Source organism: Coptis chinensis, chromosome 6 (assembly GCF_015680905.1).
Source record: "Coptis chinensis isolate HL-2020 chromosome 6, ASM1568090v1, whole genome shotgun sequence".
In the NCBI taxonomy this organism is placed as follows: domain Eukaryota; kingdom Viridiplantae; phylum Streptophyta; class Magnoliopsida; order Ranunculales; family Ranunculaceae; genus Coptis; species Coptis chinensis.
The window spans coordinates 75,879,964-75,901,969 of NC_141461.1; the positions used below are offsets into that span (position 1 = coordinate 75,879,964).

Here is a 22,006-nt window from a genome sequence, read left to right on the forward strand (position 1 = left end):
GTGCTTCACAGTAATAAAGATCAAGATATAATATTGCACTAAACTGCCCAAGCAAAAATCCCATTGTATAACAATACACAGGGTATAGCCGTATAGTGTGGCAAAACTATAAATTCCATATCATAGCACCTTAAGAACCAGGCCAATCGGTAGCAGGGACCCCACAGAATTGTTAACAAACTGTCAATTACCCTTATCATCCAGATTCACGGCAAAAATATTGTCCTAAACAAAATAGAATTTAACACTTACCAAAATCCAAGTCTTGCACTCCCACTCTGAAGGTAATACACTTTATTCATAACAACCAATGAGTGAAGAATCGCTGGAAACCTGTAGAGATTGGAGCTGGGAGATGGGTTGATTTTGGAGGTTTAAATGGGTTGCTGGCAAAGAGATGATTGGATCTGAAATGGTTGATTAGACAGGGAGATCGGTTGTTGTTTGCTAGTGGGAAATTTCAAAATTTCGTATTTTGTGAGAACTGAAATTTCGTATTTTATGGGTTCAATTCCGAAATTTCGTTTTTTAATCTTGATCTGATCAGCTATGATCCAACGGCTTGAATTTTGCTGTTTAGATGCTGTTTTGAAATCTGCTGTCTACTAGCCTGCCCCATTTATATATATATATATATTTATATATATATATATATATATATATATATATTTTCGGTTGGGAAATAACTCATGCAACAACCTCAAAATGATATCAAAACCCTTCAAGCTTCAGGTGATCTAGATGGCTTATAACTTCAGTGTGCGAGGAAACAAAAAAAGAAAAGAATATTTGTAAGAAAAAATCAAAAATTGGTTATTTGTAAAACCAAAAACATCAAAAGACCAAAATTAAAAAAAAATAATAATAACAACAACAACAACAACATATACACATGGTAAACCAAAATGCGACATCCAAATTTCGACCAACTCCGGAGATGACCGAGCATTAAAAAAAACCAACAAAAAAAACAACGACATTCCCACACACAGCAAATAACAAAAGTAAAAAAACCAAAACATTAGTAGTGGCACGCCACATCCATAGTGTTGGTCAAAGTCGAAAAAAAAAACTTGGGGCGACATTAATCCCTTAGCGACATTACTATTAATGGCATCCCATCAAACCTCTCAGATTTCGCGAACAAGAATCTATAGGATCGCACCATGAATGAGGCCACCTTGGAATTCGAGAACATTTTTTCTTCAAATATGAAGGATTTGACAGGTTATACTACCACCTAGAGATGCTCTAACAACAGCAGCATAACCAAAACCAGACATCCATAAGATAAAAGCGCGTACTGCCGGATCCCTTGTTCTTAACATGCAACGCGTAATCTTCTTTTAGAACATCCGGCAGATCTGTAGACAAAAAATGCAAGTAAGTTTAAGAAACCCAATTTCACCAGATTTCAATAACTAATTGCTGAACTAAGAGTGCACCAACCTTTAAGCTTTTCTGAAGTGTTCTCATCAATTTCAGCGGCAAAACCAAATGGTATCTTAGACCAAACAATATAAATTTTGTCTTTAGCTTCTTCTTCACTGAAAAAACAGCCAGATTTCAAAGCCAATAATTAAAAAAGAATTAATATGCGCCTAGATAGGCATACCTAACTATTTGAGACAAACTCAACTCACAACCCATAAGTTAAGAACTGACTGCAGTATAGCTCTTGTTTTATTCTTTTGATCAGTGAAGTGAAAATTTTAATTAGAAATAAGTAGGTTGAGAAAACCTAATAGTATAACAAGAAAGAAAAAGGGAAAAAAAACTACTTTTACATGGACATGCCATATTTTAAAAATAATCAGTGTCGGATTCATATCTGTGTCGGACACGTCAGGACATTGTATGTGATACACCTCAATTTTTTGATATTTTCCGTGTCAGACACTTTGTATATGTGTACGGACACATGTATCCGTGTCAATGTAACTTACAAAAAACAAAGTCTCAAGGATTATTGTACAAGCTACCAATCAAGAGTTTTTAGACAAAATTTCACCCCATGTCTCACAAACACCGCATCTCCACAACCACTTCCTCACAGAATCACATTAAAGAGTGGATGTTCCCTAAGACTTACCCCAGCCTCCTTAGACAAACAAACTAAATTCCAATTAACAAGGCTTGTTTTACCAACGCAAATGACAAAATCAGTTCCAAAGGACCACGTAAACCCAACACTGTGTGATATAGCAGCGGATATTGATGACAAACTGAGCAATTTTCTGGGAGCAGATACATTTGCTGATCATAGAGTGATACACAACATTCACAACCTTCTCCACAAGAAAACCTGAACCAGAGAAATTTTTCGGTTAACTGATGAAATTGAACTCCTTCAGTTGTTTACACTTGACACAACTGCAGTCTCTCGGGGACAATCTCTCTAACTTCTTTTCTTGGTAGGAGTATGTTTTGGATGTACGAGTTGCATTAGTATGTTGAATATGTACCAGATGTATCCTAGTTAGCGTATTCACACCACGTAACTGTAATTCGCAAATAAGCCCATCCAATAGGCGACAATAAATTAAAACAAATAAACAAAGCAAATGCATTGAAATTTTTTATAAAGGATTTGGTAAATCCCAATTATAATAGCATCTAAACACTATCATTGGTAAAATGACTACGTCAAGAAAATTAGAAAATGAATAACTGGAAGAAGAGCAAAATCCAACAAAGCCCATATTACAGATAACAACAATATAAAGTTTTCAGCTGAAATGATCCATCAGATACCACAAAACATCATACAGTTAATCCAAATTACCCTAACACCCCAACTCACAATCACAAAAAAACCAAAAATTGACAACAATTACCCAATATTTACTCGACCCATATATTAAATGGAAGCAGAAGTGCAGAACTAACTAGGACAAAAGAACTGTAGAAGTTAAAATTAGCCCAGCATCAACGTATTCAATAAAATATATAAATTAATTAAAAACCTAAACCAAATTTTTGAAAACAATAATCAATATTTCTATCCTTACCTTCCAACAACCTAGCTAACATTTTAATACAAAGATTAAGGGTTTCTTGCTCAGTAGAGTATCCACCAACAGGAGGAAGCTTTATGTGAATAAGCCAGTGATCAAAATTCCATTCAGGATTTGGTTCAGAGAGCAGTTGATAACTAAAGATATCCTCAAGTTCGTGATTAAGGTTAATGGCAGTAAATCCGGACTCTGATTGTACTGCATGACGAGAAACAATAATTACAATTAGAATGGTAATAGTATCCTGTTATAGGCAGCAATTGAAACACACAACTTGGAAGGAATTCAAAGCAAGGATTACATTCTATGCACATATCATGAACATCTTTTACAACTACGTTTGTAAGACAAATAGTTACTTTGACAGCAAGGCTTCAAGATAAATTGTCAACAAGTATTTTGCTAAGTCTTGCATAATGTCTCTATGCTAATTACACATAATTTTATAGGTACGTAGAAGTTCTTGTAGTGCTTACTTATTTTTTCACAATATTTTAAATTTATAGAATCATTAAAGGCTGGTATCATAACCCTTTGAGCATTATGTGATCCAGAAAACTATAAATTATGGTGTTGTTAGACAGCCAAATTGTGAGATCTGGTGATTCACTTCCTTGCAAATAGGAATACAAATGCAACGCCTAATACTTTCAAAAACTAGTTGATTGTGGCAACCTCTTCCTTTTCTCCTTCAACTTTTTTTATCAGCGGAAGCTGGAGAGTTTGAGGTTGCAGACTTGCAGTAGTCATCGAAGACGGAGTTGCGGTTGCAGAAACCTCAATGAAGACGACGAAACACAAGTAAGATCACTTCTCTAATACCAAATTGATGCACTTGCATGCAAATAGGGATATAAATGCAACATCAAAGAATTGTGAACTAATTTTGATGCATGAGCATGGATTAATTAATTATTAGCAGTTTCTATTTTCATTGGTTTCCTAGTTCAATTAGGAATTGGAATTAGGAGGTTTCCTATTTGGAATCCAATTAGATTTAGTAGTTGTTTTCTTATATAAAGGCATCTAGGTCTTCATTGTTACATTGGTTGTTATTGAATATTATTTCTTTCTTCATGTTTGAAGGTTTAAACCCTAGTTTTAGGTGTTTCTTTCATTAAACTTAATTTGAAGCTTCCGCCAACAAGATACATCAAATTCTTATGCACCACTTTCGGTTGTTGTGCCACGACAACCAGACTTTAAAGTCAGAATATTGAAGTAGGGATGACAAAGTTTGACCAAAGGTTTTGATGCATGGGCATGGAATTAATAGTATTTGGTTTAGTTAGTTTCTATTTTTATTTGTTATGTACTTATGTTAGTAGTAGTTTCCTCTTTTAAGTCATTCCCAAGAGTGTTGCAAATAGGATTGAAGAAATTATGAGGAACTTTCTTTGGGATGATTTGGACCCGAGCAACATCACTATCACTTGGTTAGGTGGGAGTTGTGTTGTTTAGCTAAGAAGGACGGGGTTTTAAGTCTTGAGACATGAGTAGTTTTAATCAAGCTTTCTTTGGGTAAGTGGTTGTGGCGGTTTGGAGAGGAAACGTCATTTGTGGAGAAAGAGTGATTGTGTCCCGGCTTGAGGGAAACTCATTTTGGATGGGATAGTGATTCAGTTCATATCTCTTATGGTTATGGGATGCGGAGAGGAATCCATAATGTTTTCCTATGTTTCTAAAAGGTGTCCGATCTGTTAGGGCTTAGTGACAAGCTTCTTTTTGGGAGGATAGTTGGTTAGAGGGAGGTTCACTTGCCAACAATTATCCCTTGTTGTTTAACTTGTCTAGCTTCAAAGGTAAACCGTTTCTGATTGCATGATTAGAACCGAGGTGGTATATGTATTGGAATGTAGGTCTTTCTTGAGCTCTAAATGGCTGGGAGATCGATGTGTTAGCTTCCCTTATGGCTAGGCTTGATGCACTACCTTCTGTGACGCAAACTGTGATAAGAGAGTGTAGTACACTGGTACCCGAGCAAGAAAGGTACTTTCTCTGTTAAGTCTTTTTATTTCAGCATTCCTACTTGGTCAAATTCTTATAATCATTGTGCTCCTATTCCCGCTTTTCCTACTCTAGTCATATGGGGAACTAAAGTCCCCACGAAGATTTCTTTCTTTGCTTGGACAATCTCCTTAGAGCGTATTCTTACCATTGATAATCTTCGGAAACATAAAAAAATTATTGTTAACTATTGTCAATTGTGTAGGAAATATGGTGAATCTATAAATCATGTTTTGTTAGGGTGCCCTTTTTCTTGGAACATTTGGTCTTCTTTCCATTTAGAGTCTTATTTTTATTGGGTGAGTCCTGGGCGAGTGGTGGATTTGTTGATGGGTTGGGGTCATGGTCCTTTTACCTCATCAGGCAATCGTCTTTGGAGCTTGTTACCATTTGCTATTCTGTGGGGTATTTGGCTTGAGCGAAATCGTCGACACTTTGAAGGCGTTTCCGCATCTAAGCAAGAGCTTATTATATCTATTAAGGCTTTATTATTTCAGTGGTCTAAAATTTTTAAAGAGTTTAGGAGTATCCCTTTTGAATATTTTGTGGTGAGGTCGGATAGGCTTTTGTATTTAGAAGTAGAATAATTTGTAGTTCTTGGGTTAGCCTCCTGTGGCTCTGTTTTTAGTTTTATTTTGTTTCTTTGTAATAGTAGGCTCTCTCGGCCTACTTTATTTTCTTTTCACTTTTAATGAGATTTCAACTTTACCAAGAAAAAAAAAATAGTTTCCTATTAGGACTATAATTAAAATTAGAAGTAGGATTTTATTAAAATTTGTTTTCTCTTTGAAACCCTAATTTTTTGGGTGTTTATCAATGTTATTCATTGGTGTTATTAATTCGAAATTGTTTCCGCCTTCGTATACATCAAATTGGTGTCAGATTTTTGGGTTTTTTTCCTGGTTTGCTCGTCATGGACACTTTCAACAAAGAGGACACGGGCGACCAAAGCGGTGAATACCGCGACTAAACCGTGTAGAAGAAGAACTACAAGGTAGCAAGATGGAATTGCAAGAGATTAAGGAGATGTTGTCGAAACTCGTACCAAATTATCAACGCAACACAACTGTTGAAAAGCAACTAGTGCCAAGGGAAGAAGACAATGCCCCTAGTGATCACAGTTTGCATAGTTCTTGTTCCGATGTCGGCACGCGACCCTCCAAAGACACCTCACGCGCCGTAGCCGCGCCTTCTAGACCCACGTTCACCAATAAACTCTTGCAATGCTGAAGCATATTGCACAATGGGTGGCTGCTGCAGACCCCCACAATCGCAGCTTATCATACTCACCGTCTCCGGTTAGTCCATTCATGAGCTCCCGACTCTAGTGATTTTGGAGAAGACCCGCGAGAACTCTCCACCACCAAGTTCAGAATTTGGTTCCTCCAAATCAAGTTGGCAACCACCACCATCGAGAGAAATCAAAGAGGTCGACAAAGGCGTCCGCAAAGCCTACTACACAGATCGAGTATTTGCTCCCTGGCGGTTAAGTCTTCCACAAGTCCACAACCAGTTTGTCGGGGAAGAAGACCTCTTCCTCCTATTTCGATTGTGACATTGAAACCCCCACCGGGCTTCTCTTGACCAAGCCCAATATGTTAGTAGCACTAGACCGGGACCAGGTTCTAATTATGTTGCACCTAATTTCCAACCGTGGGCTTATCGCGGACTAGGCCCAAGGCATGAACAACATGCTTTCGGGCCCAATCCTAATGGTCACCCACCAGGCATTTTAGACGCCACCGGGGTGCTCCCACTGCCCGTGGTCGACAAGCTTCACCCCCAGTTCTCCACCGACGAAATCGCCGACAGCCACACCGGTTAGCACCAGCTTTTGATCCTCCGGACCGCCGGATTCTCCATCTAGTCCTTCCCACCAAGGCTTGAATAACCACAATGGTCGCAATCAAAGGCATGGGCATCAACAAAATGTGCACCATAATGCGGGTAACTTTGATATTAATCGTTTATTGTGCATTTTAGAAGAAGAATCATATGGGTAATATTAAATTAGACGTGCCTAAATTTGATGGAAAATTACGACTTTATGCTTTTGTTGACTGGTTAAATAAGATTGAAAATATTTTTTATTATAAAACTTTGGAGGATCCTAAGTGTGTTAAATTAGTTGCGACTAAATTAACGAGCTATGCACTTGTTTGGTGGGATGAGGTAGTTGACTCGTGCAAAATTGGACTCTGAGAAAAATTACCACTTGGGATAAGATCTTGTAGAGCTGAAAAGAGAATTTATACCTCATAATTATGTGAGAGATTTATTTATGTGCCTCCAAAATTTAAAACAAAAGCTTAAGGCGTGATCGAGTATACCGAGGTATCTTTTCTACTACTATACCACCTCCGGATATTGTTTCCAAAAAAAGCTCTTGATGCTACATGTTTTGAGTCGGCCGCGGTTGGACATAAGAAAAGTGATTGTCTACGAGTTAAAAGAAAGTGGCGTTAATCCATGATGATCATAGTGTGACTCGGCTGTTGTTGTTACACCTCCTCCCGATTCTCGTTCTGCTTTGATGATCGGCCCGATCCTTGGTTACTTCTTCTTGAAAAACCTTCTTGGTGTCGTTTTGCCATTTTGAAACTTCGTTGTATTGCGGGGAGGCAAGCGTTGCAATATCATTATTGATAGTGGTTCTAGTGATAATCTTGTCTCACAAGAAATGGTTGATAAGCTCCAATTGAAGACCGAACCACTTCCCGAACCATACAAAATACAAGGCTTGAGCAAAGGTAGTGAAATTGAGGTTATTCGTTGTTGCTTGGTTTCTTTCTCTATTGGCTCCATGTACAAAGATGCAGTTTGGTGCACTGTGATTCCTATGACTACTATTTGCTATCTATTATTGGGGCAACCATGGCAATATGACCAAGACACAACATATGATGGCGCTGCCAGTACCTATTCTTTCATTTTTCGGGCCACAGTTGTATTGACTCCACTTCCTCCTACATCTCTTGTTCAAGGACTGCCACAACGTTAAATTTCTTCTTCTTAACTTCGAGGGCGAGTTTGCTTTTAAGCCGGGGAGTCTGATGCATGGACATGGAATTAATAGTATTTGGTTTAGTTAGTTTCTATTTTTATTTGTTATGTTAGTAGTAGTTTCCTATTAGGACTATAATTAGAATTAGAAGTAGGATTTTTATTATATGAAGGCATCTAGGCCTTCATTACGAGGGGTTATTTTTGGATTGTTTAATTAAGAGATTGAATTAAGAAAATTCGTTTTCCATTTGAAACCCTAGTGTTTGGGTGTTTATCAATTTTATTCATTGGTGTTATTAATTTGAAGTTGCTTCTACCTTCCTATACATCAGGTTTACAACCTTGTAAATTGGAAAACCAAAACACCTCCTAATCACCATATGGACAAAATACAGAATGATCTGTAAACGAGAAATATAGAATCTATGAGACCTGAGATGTGTATGCACCACTCGGTTGTTGTGCACGACAATCAGACTTTAAAGTCAGAATATTGGAGTAGGGGATGACAAAGTTTGGCCAAAGGTTTACAACCTTTTAAATTGGAAAACCAAATATGGACAGTGCAAATAGAGAATGATCTGGAAACGAGAAATACAGAATCTACGAGACCTGAGATGCGCTTATTGCTTAATTCACACCCTTTACAAATCAAATGTCAGCCCTTGTTTTGGTAAGTGTTTCATCGTAACTTAAAAAAATAACTTCCTTGGTGAATAAGATGTGTTGTACATGGTGCCCAAAGACACCCAAAACTTCTCTCAAAATCCCACGTCTAGTAACTTAATAAACAAACCCAAGCTAACCACAAATGGGTCTAAACACCCCAACACAAACAAATAGACACACAGGGTTGGTGCCTGAATGTTTCCCAAGGAGGATCACAGTTGGAGGCTTAATAAGAAAGTCACAAGGGCAGTTTGTTGCAGACTGCATGGTGTCATGGCCGAATGCTACGAGTAAACAAACTTGTGTGCAATGTATAAATTTGGCTAACAGACTGAGTATTAGGTATCCTGTGGTACAAATGCATTCTTAAATGGCCCTATATAGAGTGTGTTGCAGGCAACTTCGGTGGTGTGAAGGTAAAAACTAAGTTCAAAAAGACTGTCACAGACACCTTCAAGAGCTCCAAGATTGCGCTGAAAACTTGAAACACGTCTATGGAATCCGGTGGAAGGAGATTACAAGTAAGCAATTTGCAGTGTCTCACGGGCCGTCACCGCAGATAATGGTCAAGAGTTAGGAATATTTTATAAAGATCCACGTCATGATTGAAACAAGTAAACTTCGAAGATGTACAATGACATACTACAAGCAATGGTGGCAAGATATAATCTTGTAATAAATAATTACGTTTTCAAACAATAATAACAAGTCAACGATACATAATACTTAATTCTAAACTTAGTGTAAGCAACCACTAGTGCAAGACATCAAACAATCCGAAACATACAATTGAACCACATTCTCAAATTGAAATCAAAGACTAACAACAAATATGTAACTTAGAACAGAACACTAAATAGTTCATGCAATCAAAAGCTTACCTTTGCGACCCTCGATAAATACGTAATCTGGACAAACAGCTTGAACACCTGACAACCCTATAGACATAATATGGACTTTTAGTGAGATCATATGTCATCAGATGGTGAATTAACTGATTAACTGATTCCTGTACTAAGAAACTTCAACCTTTAAGCTTATTTGAAGCCTCCTCATCAATTTCTGCGCCAAAACCAAAAAAGTCTTTCTGACATTTAACCCTGTACAGTTTCTTCTTTGCCTCTTCTTCACTGAAAAACAATGTAAGGTTTTATAAGGTGACAAATAAGGGTGAAGGTTTCCAGTGAAGGCAAGGTTGGCAGGGTGGAAATCAAAGTTACTTTCTAAAGGACATCTACAAAGCAGAAATAACGGCATCAAACGTGTTCTAAATCTATAACACGACGATATCAACAATTCCATGCATTGAAAAGAAAATTAATAACTAAAAGCATCGGAAACATAAAACTCTGTATTGTGTATCTTTACCTTCCAAGAACAATAGATAGAGTTTGAATATAGAGCTCAAATCTTTGTTGCAAAGAATCAAATTGACCACCAGGTTTCTCCATCTTAACAAACCAACATTTGCAGTCTGACCTCTGACCATGTTCAGTCAGATAAGGATCAATAATATTCAGTTCAGGCTTCACACCAACAGCTTCATGCATACCATTTAACCAATTTTCAGAATTGTTCTTTTCACTCATATCATAATAACAAAATTGCAAGCTAAGGTGCTCATCCCATACAGAGCAAACATCTATGACTGCATGAGAGAAGACAAAAAATTGAGTTAAAAGATTAATAACAATAATAACGATTTCATGTTATGCATAAAAACAATTATCAAACAAGAAACAATAAGTTTCTCATTAGAATTTCTAGGGATGCGTGAGCAAGGAAATACTTTTACCTCCACCTTTAAAAATAGTGCAACAAAGCTATCTGGCAATACTTCTGTTGATCTCCTAAAATCATGCCGATCTTAGGCAGGAACTTACATAGCACTTAGAAAATGTTTATATTAGAACTTACAAGTTACAACGATCGAAAGAATTCATAAAGTGTGCACGCCAAGAGCACTTACAAGTTAAGTTTGGCATGAGCATTTAAATCAAGACATTGTCTTCAAAAAGTTAATTTCTTTTGCAATGAGGGAATAAGAATACTCTAGGATCATAATACCAATATATATTTAGTTAAATCTGAATGATGGAAAGATTGGATACAGTAGAAATCTAGAATTGTATAGATAATAGCAAAATTCAATTATTACATGGGACTCACTCTCCTTAAATAAGACTACAGACATACTATCACTCCTACCTACTCTATGTGGGACTAAAAACCCTATTGTAGAACACTAATACTTATATTTCTCTACACTCCCCTCAAGCCAATATAGAAACAATGTATATTTCAGACTTACATTTACAATGACTAACCCCAACAAAAAACATCGATGCCATCTCCCCTTTAAACAAAATCACAAATAGAAAGATAATATTAACACCAAGTTCCAGCAGCAAGCCTCATCCTCGAACAACAGGCACCCGCAACAACACCAACAAACAAAAGCAAAGGCTCCATGCACATATGTCATGGTAGCTCCAACAACAAAACAGCAAATACTTCTTACAGTTCCCCTCAAATGCAAAGGCATATACTCTAATTAACTCCCTTATAAGCATCTTGTCGGGACAATTAATGACAGCATCAAAACCAACAACAAATACCTCAACAAGAGGTAGTAAAAATCAGTGAAACACCTGAGTACTCTGCACCACTACAGCATAAAAGGGAATCAAATCCTTGAAAGCTTAACCATCATTGACAGCAGCATATATATAAGCTCCACAACAAGAGGGCTAACAAAAAAAGGGTGAAAACACCTAAGTTGATGCAATCGCAATTGCAATACAAATCAAATCTACGGATTCTCAACTAAAAATCAATTCAATCTCAAAAACTATCATGGCAAATGCCTACACTATATTTATAGCCTTAGAAGGTTTATAATTTAGAAACAAATGGAAAAGGAAAGTAAAAACAATAACTAAACTTGTAAACAGAAATAACCTAAAAAGAAACATAGTCTAAATAATAATAATGAACCCTAAATCACATCATAAGTACTCCGGCACCATGACATAAAAGGGAGTCAAACCCCAACCAACACGTCGAATAATCATTGAGCTGCATCTAATCCACACAAATCATAGCTCCAAAGGGGTGAAATATCCGATCAATCGAACATCAACCCTGGGGAAGCATTATACAAAATGACTTACTAACTCCAAGCTTCAAACCAAAACCACAACAAACCACGAACACTAGCACCAAACAACACAAAAATAGCCTTAGGCACACAATGGGCCACTAGTAGCATGTCCTAGGAAAAAAATCAACAAGGCCAATAGCATATGGTAGAAAAAATGTTCCTCAATTTGAGGAACCACATATGGTGGGTAGAGAATACAGTAAAGATGTGGATTGGTTCCAATATTCTTGGTGTTGGTATAACAATTTCACCACGGAATACATAGTGGCGCCTCAAGGGTGCATTAACTTTGGGAGCATCCAACTGGCTTCATAAATCCACGACCACAACAAAACAAAATCCAGCACAAACTCCAATATTTTCCTCCGCTAATAACATTGTTACCAACTGTTGAGTTACAAGCCCACAGTAAACAGAACCATACATATGCAGAATTTCTGTCCAAACTCCTGTCTGCCGCCACACCATGGCATCATACTTAATAAAATTTAGTCTGATGTGGTAGAGTGACAAAACACACTACTGATTGATGCTCAGGCCATTACCATGGCTAAATCTTCTTTTATCAACGTTAACAATGCCCATAACCAGTAATAAGCACTAGACAAAGAACCAAGACAACATCAACCGATCACAAACAAAATCAACAGAGCAAGAAAGCAGATTCCAGAACATGAGATTTGAGAACAACAGATCATATCATGCTAACAAAATCCCAAATTCAGCTAATCAACGAAGAACCCTAACATCCTGAATGTATACAAGAGTGGATTTGAGTACTAAGTCCACTACCAATAGTCAACACCAATTGACAAATTGATTGAAACTCTTCAAAGCAGCAAGTGGGGATCAAACAACAAACAAAAAGTATGGCAACAAAACATTGAAAACACACTAGTGGGTAGCACAACGGCCTCAAAACAGAAATGTGTGGAATAAGGGAGAAAAGGGGCTATGTCGATACTAGAATAACAGAAACCCTAATAGCGAGAAGAGGATTAAATCAGGAGAAAATACCTCCACGTTCGTCAGAAAAAACCATCATAAAACGAACAGACATGTGATTTGCAGAGAACCACATAAAACAAAACAGCCGACAGAAAATTTACTTTCTTGGGACTCCAGCAACCGACCGGTCACGGATTTTTCAGCATCGCTGACCGTAAAAAAAACCACTAGGTGTGAACCTCGAGAAGGCTCCTAACTAGACTTGAATAACTAAACTAAACACTAATAATAATGGGTATTGCCAGGCATGACCGCAGCCATGCTTCGGGCCCACACATAGTGCCCTCACGGGCTCACGGATCTCTCACCAAAGCCAGATATTGTCCCAACCTTAGCCACCAGCTCACCACTGATCCCAATCCACAGTTGGGCATCCTCTCATCGACGGTGTCGAATTTTTAATTCAAAAGGCCTCAGTTGGGCATCCTCTCATCTATGGCGTGGGATTTTTAACCCAAAAGGCCTCGACGCTATTAGGGGTGAGAGTACACTTTATCAATTGGACTGTAGCTTCTTTGCTACCCAATGTGGGACTTCATACACAACTCGGTCCACACACTCAACAATCTACACCTTAGACCGAAACAGGCCCAGCCGAACCATCGGCTATGATCTTAAGTAGAAATTTATAATTATATTGACAATAGTGAAAGTGAATGATTACACAAGACTCACTCTCCTTAAATAGAGACTAAACTCATACTAACACTCCTACCTACTCTATGTAGGACTATAAAAAATTACTATAGAACACTAATACTTATATTTCTTTACGGTTATCATTGTTCATAAAATCGTGAACACTCTGAAAAAGATAAAAGCCATTTCTGGATGCATGGGTATTAAAGTTGACATGCATAACACCTTTGATCAATTCGAATGGAAATTTGTGACCACTGTGATTAAATCTTTTGGCTTTTCAGATAAATGGTGTAGGTTGATTTTGAATGTTAATCTTCTGTGTCTTATGCTATAAAGCTTAATAGTAGTCCTTATGGGAATATATCAGCATCAAGGGGTCTCGGGCAGGGAGACCCATTAAGTTCATTATTGCATTCTCTACACTGAATATCTCTCTGGGAAATTAATCAAGCTTGAGCATGGGAAAAAACTCCATGGTATTAATATAGGCAAGTATAGTTCCATTCCCTCCCCCTCTATTTTTTTTGGCTGACGACTGCTATTTTTTTTAGCTAATCCTGTAGAAGCTCATAATTTGCTCGACAGCCTAAGTGAGTATTGTAAATTGTCTAGTAAAACCAAAGCAAGTAGACATTAGTGGAGCTTCCTGAAGAGACTAAGTGATGCATGCGCATGGATTAATAATTAATTAGTATACCATTAGGCTGGAAAATTTCCAGAGTCGTTGACTATATTTGACATGATTAAAGCATTGCATGAGCATTTCCCCTTGAAATCAGAATTTTTAAAAGCCTCAAATCTCTATTCAACTATTTCTGATATGAAGGAAAATATTTATTGGCTCAAAACTTATGGATCTTATTCTTACTCTGAAAAAAATGACGAGGAAGGTTTTCTTCTATGGAAATGGCTTAAAGGAATTTATATATGCAGGATCAATCAGTTATGGTGCCAGAAATCCCTGAAGAAGCAAAAGCACTGAAGCATATTGCACTCTGGGGAGGACTAAACAAACTTTAAAGCTAGGTGTGGACTACCTTATTGTCCGATGTGACTGTTTAGGTCTTGTAAATAGGCTGGTTGAAAACTCATAATTTTTTTTATCTAGGTGTAGTGTCATGTCAGAACTCAAGTCTTGTATAAAAAGGTTCAAGTGGTGCAAGTTTGTACATATAGTCAGGTCTGTAAATACTATACCCCATGAACTAGCTTCAATGGGGCGGTAAGGTCAAGTCAAGCTTTGGCATGATATGCCAGTGCAGATGGGAAGTGTCAGTGTTCTAAATATCAGCCTAGGCAACCGCCTAGGCGGTCTCTAGGCGCTAGGAGGTGCCCAACCGACTCGCCTAGGCCTAAGTCATTTAAAAAATCAGTGGACCGATTAGGCGGGTCTAGGCAGACCAATCGACCTCAAGGCGGTCCAGTCAAGTATTTTTTTTTTGAATGATTAATGTCGAAAATTAAAGACCCATATAAGGCTTAAGATTTGAATGAGTTTAAAAGAATAAAGCCCAATGTAAATTATATGCCACTATAAGAAAGAGTATGTTTTTATATGAAGTCGATCTTCTTCAACTATTATGCATTTTTGTAATAAGTATCTTTGTTTGTGTTTATTTTTTGAGTTATGGTAAATGATTTTCTTCATTTCTTGTTGTATAGGTGTGTATTACTATATATATTATAAGATATATTAGGAAAAAAAAACGCCTAGCGCCTAGCCCATCTAGGCACTGCCCAGAAGGCCTAGGCGCTCTCCCACCACCCGACTACCGCCTAGCATTTTTTAGAATATTGGGAAGTGTGCTTCCTAGAATTATAAATGATCTGTACTCTCATGCTTATTTTGTATATATGAATATCATCTTCTTTGTTGTAAAAAGAAAAAACAAAATAAAAGAAAAGGAAAGAAAGGCACAAACTAAAGAGATGATATGATGTAAACTTGTTGATAGAACCTTCCACAAGGATGCTAGATTGTAAAAGTTGGGTTTTGAAACAAGAAAACCCCAAATCAACAAGAACAATAACAAAAGAAACAATCAAAGGAATAAAATGATCTCTCCATAACAAGAGAAAGCACTATAACATTCAAATATGCTCTAAAAGCTTAATTCTCTCGAACAATATCAATCAAAATTAATGAATAACTCAAGACTTTGTTTAGCATAACTCTCAAGAAACAACTTTCACAAATGCAACTCTCCAAATTAAGCCAAACAAACCTAATCAAAACCAAAGTTCTTCTACCCTACCACCAACCTTCTCCATTCCACTCTTCATCACATTGCAGCCTCCTCATGAATTTAATGCTCTAGTCTCCCAACTCCGCTTACATAGAGATCTTGCTTATAATCAAACAAAACTTCGGGGTTGATCAATGCAAAGGTGTTCAACTATATCAAAGGACGAAGGTTCCTATATTTTAATGTCAATATCAAATTTGCCTATTATTGGCTTCATCTACTGGATGAATTATTTTCACAACACACCTATACTGATTAATCTTGGAGACAGTATTCCTAATGAAAATCTGGCCAAGGAAGCACATCACGCCTAGACCAATATAAATAACCTTCAAAAGAATTTTCTCAACTGTTGGCATTGCATGAAATTCACGTTAACGTGCATTTTAGGATTAAAACACTAGTGTATTTAAGGATTTTTAGACTCCCCTTCCCTTCCCCAAACCTTTCCTGCACCAAAAAGTCTACTGAGATGTTTGGTCTCACATGGGATAGGTTAAGCCACACATAAAAATATATAAGTCTTGGGGCCTCTCCACTTATCACCAATTAGTTTTGACTTGGATGCCAAAAATTAATATGGTATCAAAGTCGGCTATTGTATTTCGCCCAAAGGGCTTGTTGTGTACTCCACATATTCCAAGTATGTTTTCCACGTGTTAGGCTCATTCGCATGTTGAGATGTTCAGTCCCACATATGTTAAACTACACATAAAAATATACAAGTATTGCAGCCTCTCCACTTATCGTTTTAAGTTGGATGCCCAAAATTAATAACCCCCAACAACAACATTAGACCCTATATCATTATTACCTATGACATCTCAAAAATTACCAAGCAGAAACCTCAACCTATTCCCCTAAATCTGCTACCTACCAAATACATTGTTGCACTAATTGTTGAAACATCAAAAGATGTCCACAGTTACCTCGTTGATGTTCCCATTAAATTTTGACAATTTGGTGACACTGACACGTAATGAAGACAGCTTGCGTACTAGTTTTAAAATTCCACAATATACTTATAAAAGTGGTAAATCATGAAACAAGACTTCTACATACACAAATACTCAATTCAGAACCAAACTCCAATACATATAGTACTTCAAAGACTCAAACACTAAAAGTTACACATACTAAAAGACTTCTATGACTAACATTCTTAAAAGTACATACACACAAAATCCTCATAAGCACGTCCAAATAATGACCATGACATAAAAACAATAAATAACACCTTAGGTGTTAGCATCATCATCTCTCTGATAAGAATATGTAGAAAATATAACTTTTTTATTCAACATACTAACCCTTAAATGTCTTATATAGGCTACAAATCCTACAATATTAAAACCAAAAGGTGTAGTTCCTATGCTACCCATGTACCTTATGCCCCTATATTATTATAATTATTGGTCCCAATACACAAACTTGTCTATAATCTCTACACTTCCTCAAGCCGAAACATATAGACTATATTTCAGGCTTGCAATACAATAAATAATCCCATTACATAAAACATATAACAAAGTAAAACCCTAGAGACAACATTGTGAAAAACTTGTAGAATCACAAAATGAGAATATAACTATGTTATTCATCATACTAACCCTAAATGCCTTTATATAGGGTACAATGTTGAAACACTAAAGGTGGAATTCATATGCAACCCATGTGACCTATATTATTAATATTGTTGGTCTCAATACACAAACTTGTCTATATTCTCTACACTTCCCCCTCAAGACGAAATATATAGACACTTTATATTTAACGCTTGCAATACAATAAATATTCTATCTTGCAAAGTTACAATATTGCTCTCTCTTTTTTGTAAACCCTTCTAACGGTCTTGATTTTCTCGAAATCTGAGTTTAGACTTCTATGGTTATAAACTAACATTTTAGATTTCTTTCTGGAAAAAAAAATAGTAATAGAACCCGAATCAATGCAAAGTCCTAAAAAAACATTATTTCAATTGTTGATGTGTATGTTGTGTTCCAGTTCTGTAATATATGATAATTATCATGCGTGTAACCTTAAAATAGCATATGAACAAATGTAGTTTCCCCTTCAATTATTATTTTTCTTTAAAACATATATAATTCTATACTATATGTCTTCGTAGAGCATATATACACAACTTAATTAATTGAATATGAATATTTGAAATCAACTGTTCTTAAGAACACGTGGTCGTAGGATAAAAAGAATTACCAAGTAGTCAACAACGATAAAGAGCTACGTTATCATATTGCCAAAGCATGTGAGGATTTCAAATGGCACGTCATAGTGGGCATTAGTTGCATAGTCACGGGTTAGGACTAGTCCCATTACATAACACGTATAACATGATATTTAAAATATAACTATAATTGTTATCGACAATCAATTTGGCACACCCTAAGTTGACTGAAATTTGGAGTAGTTTTCAAGAACCGGAGAATTTTGTTATTAACTGGCTCTAACATGTATTGCACTTACTAGATGAATGACTAAATAAACAAACAAAAAAAGTATGTTGTAACGTAGAAAAAGAAGTATGTTGTAACGTTGAATTCATCCGGTCCAATATTGCGAAATTAATATGTTAGATATAGATTAAATGCATTGCGGACGGACAAAATAATCCATGGCATTCAAAAGACTTACCCCCACGGTCCTTTTCCTTAGCATCAAATGCACAATCTGGAAGCACTTTTAGAACATCCGGCAGACCTGTAGAGAAAAGACTTCAGTAAAACTCCATATCAGATTTTCAGTACTCATTCCTGAACCAAGAATAAACCAACCTTTAAGTTTTTTTGCGGTTTTCTCATCAATTTCAGCGCCAAAACCAAACGGCTTAATGGACCAAATGACATAAATTTTCTCCTTTGCTTTTTTTTTACTGAAAAGAGTCCAGATTCAAAAAGACGTAATTAAAACGGAATATTGAGAGATAAGTATATATATCACATTAAATGAACATACAAAATCATTTCACTGCCCATAAATCCTAAAAAAAAACTGATAAAACCTAAAATATACATCAAGTAATTGTATATCTCCAAAAGTCAACCAAACAAAACACTACCAAAAACAACAATAGATCCTACAAAAGAAGAACTAGAAGTTAATCATAAATGATTGACCAACCTCATTCAAAAATTATTAATCTATCATAAGATCAAACTAAAATAGGAACAAATGACAAAATTAACTTACAGAAGACAATTAATACAAAAAGAAAAAAAAAATGCAAAAACTCTAACATGAGATCAATAACCAGTATGTACCCATCTCTCAAGAAAACAATTATAACGATCCAAATGATATCAAAGAAGCATAAATAATTGTGTCAAATGGACAATTGAAATACGTCGAAGACGAGAAAACCAATGGAACAGACAATGAAAACCCAATCTGAATTTCTGAGAATGAAAATTCAATAATTTCTCAGACTACCTTCTAAGAGCTTTAGCTAACACTTTAATACAGCATTCCAAGGCTTCTGTCCAAGTAGCAAATCCACCTTCGGGACACTTAATATTGATAAGCCAATGATCAAAATCCCACTCCAAGTTCAGTTTAGAAAAATGATAATAGCTGAAGATATTTAAGAGTCTCTGATTCTGGTTAAGCGGACTGAAAATATTAGTTGATTCTGCCACTGAAAAAATCAAACAAAAAGGGGCATGTTAAAGCCAAAAATCATTTGCAAATCACAAGTTGCAATACAAGATTTTAACAAATAAAAAACATGAAACGCCTAGCCTCACTTTCAAACACAATTTGTAAAGGATACAAAGAGGAAGAAAAAAAATTGTAGTGAAGAATTTTGCGTAGGAAACCTTAATAATTTTGACATCAAGGTAGTAAACAGATATTACACGAGGCACAGAAAAATTGCTGTAGGACCATGTCTCGGAAAGCGATCATTCGGAATATATCAGGAAATGTACGGTGTGTTTTGGAAGAAAAACTAGGATATAAATTTTAATATTTTATTACTGCATATCAAGACTGACCTGATTTTTCCAATATGTTTCCAATGTGTTTTCTCCTATGTAACAATTCAATTTATTAATGTAACATCCGATATAACCCCATATTTCATAATAGATATCACGCTATGACACGTAATATAGTTACATTTTGTTCTGTGACATGAAAAGTTTTGCAGAGTCTTACGTATCACCTCCTTTTTCTTTTCTTTTTTGTCTAGATAAGCAAAAAATATACTAAGGTACAAAAAGAAAGTATAAGAGAAATTTCCAAATTATAGTCTTGTGTGTGATGCAGGCATTATCACAAAATGGCCATGTGATTCAAACCATGCTGATTAAATGTAATCCTATGCAAGGAAGTGGTGGAAACCAGGGTTGCAAAGATGGATGTACAACACCATAGTGAATTCTGAATACAAAAGTTTGTTCTCAATCGCAAAGAATTCAAGGCACACGAAAACACTTCTTTTAGTGTAACGAAATTTGTTCCGTCTCTCCTAAAGTTGTTAACAGATGAGTTAAAAGAGGAGTTTGTTGATTGGTCCAATAGTATTTAAAGCTACACCTAGCCTTCAAAACCTGTTATGTGTTTGCCCATATATTTTAGTAACACTTTTGAAACCAATCAAGTAAAACTTTCATAAACAAGGATGGTTTTAAAAACAGAAGTAGAGTAATTTTGCATATGCACAAATGATAATAGCAATACTCAGAAAGCAGGTGGTGGATATAATATACTGTACATTTAGAACCGAAAGAACAGCATGATAAAAAATATTCTGTTTGACGAAATTTACCTGCTGTTGTTTTCTCCCTGGCAAGAAAGTACTTATCTTCCACCACATAACGAACAACCGGAAAATCTAGTAAAAAAGAAGAGTAAGTAGGATTATCACATTTAATTTTCTTATCTTTAAGCTTTTCTGCGGCCACGGCATCAATGTGACTGCAAAAACCCAAGTGGTTCCACTCTCTCGAAACACAATAAATCTTCTTTCTTGCTTCTTCTTCGCTGAAAGGGAATACGTTTGATTGCCTTTATCTTCAATGATTCACATTTGAGAATAAACTAAAATCATTACCTTCCAACAACCTCAGATAAGAGTTCAACATAATAATCAAATAATGCTTTCTCGGAACCAAACTCAAGACCATTGGTTTCCAGAATACAAATGTATCTGGGAGAGAACTCTATGATCGGCCGAAAGAAATGACGAGTCGATATTGGGTTGGATGGAGATATAACTGGGACTGCAGAATGTGAAAAATAAGCTAGAGAAGAAGGAAACAGGCGAGTGCGACCAAAAAGCAGGATTCGATTAATACTTGTAACCATTGTTGTCCAGGCTCCAGCTAGGGGGAATATGGTGTTCTGTACGAGCAAAAAGTCCAGTGGGGTGCTATTTAAAGTCCATATTGGCTGCTGCCAGATACGTAAAACTGAAACTGAGGTCACTTATTTTTCTTTTCATATACAAATGGGGTTTTTAGGTTTTGGTCCTCCTAATAATAGGGGTTTTGGGCTTTGGTCCACGAATGATCGATTATTAGGTTTTGGTCCTCCTAACCGTGAGTTGACCGTGAGTTGACCACGTTGACCAACGATGGACGTCTGCCCAACTCACATATTTTGCTATTACCTACAATACCCTTATGAGGTCAATGTTGACCAAGTTGACCATCTCCAATTTTGTAATTTGATGTCAATTCAACGGTATGTGATGAGACACGTGGTCACTTTTTAACGGGTAAGATCTTCTAGATCTTGGCCGTTGTTATCAAAACACGTGTTAACTATGGATCTCGATAAAATTGGCGGGAATAAACTCACTAACTCACGCCATTTCTCTTCCTTCACTCTCTCTCATTTTTGTTTCTCCCTTCTCATTTCTCTGTTCTATCATTTTCCACACAGAGAGAATGAAAGTGTTAACAGTCCTCTCATTGACGTAGTTTGGATCTTCGAAGGAAAGTTGCAAACTTGGTTAGTTAGGAGTTGGATTTTTATATATTAAAGAAAAAAACAAACTTGCAAACTTGGTTAGTTGGAGTTGGAGTTTTATATTAAAAAAAAAAAAAAACAAACTTGGTTAGGTACGTTGTCAATGCTCCTTCTTTTGCATGTTTAATTTGCATGTCAATGATTATTTTGAATATTTAAACCCTAATTAAGTCTGTAAATATTACGTATTTTGTCTGTTGGTTATGTTATTCCAATGGTTAGACTTTTTTTGTCTGTTGGTTATGTTATTTAATTTA

General features: G+C 36.3%; 1 protein-coding gene across 1 annotated transcript; it reads right to left on the reverse strand.

Moving 5' to 3' along the window:
* Positions 1-1,346: 1,346 nt before the first annotated feature.
* On the reverse strand, positions 1,347-21,121 carry LOC147494499 (uncharacterized). Its single transcript, XM_086568909.1, has 11 exons — positions 20,830-21,121; positions 20,545-20,759; positions 19,206-19,410; positions 18,551-18,648; positions 18,411-18,476; positions 10,068-10,347; positions 9,729-9,829; positions 9,581-9,637; positions 3,012-3,215; positions 1,450-1,547; positions 1,347-1,364 (listed from the first exon to the last, which is right to left on the reverse strand). Exons 1-11 carry the CDS (start codon positions 21,081-21,083, stop codon positions 1,347-1,349), a joined length of 1,596 nt encoding a protein of 531 aa, XP_086425035.1. The 5' UTR covers positions 21,084-21,121.
* Positions 21,122-22,006: the final 885 nt, after the last annotated feature.

Coding starts and splice junctions, on each gene's coding strand:
- LOC147494499 (XM_086568909.1), bottom strand. CDS start 21,083: ATGGTTACAAGTATTAATCGAATCCTGCTTTTTGGTCGCACTCGCCTG. Junction 18,477..18,550: donor AACCGCAAAAAAACTTAAAG/GTTGGTTTATTC, acceptor TTTTCTCTACAG/GTCTGCCGGATGTTCTAAAA. Junction 3,216..9,580: donor ATTTATCGAGGGTCGCAAAG/GTAAGCTTTTGA, acceptor CTCGTCATGCAG/TACAATCAGAGTCCGGATTT.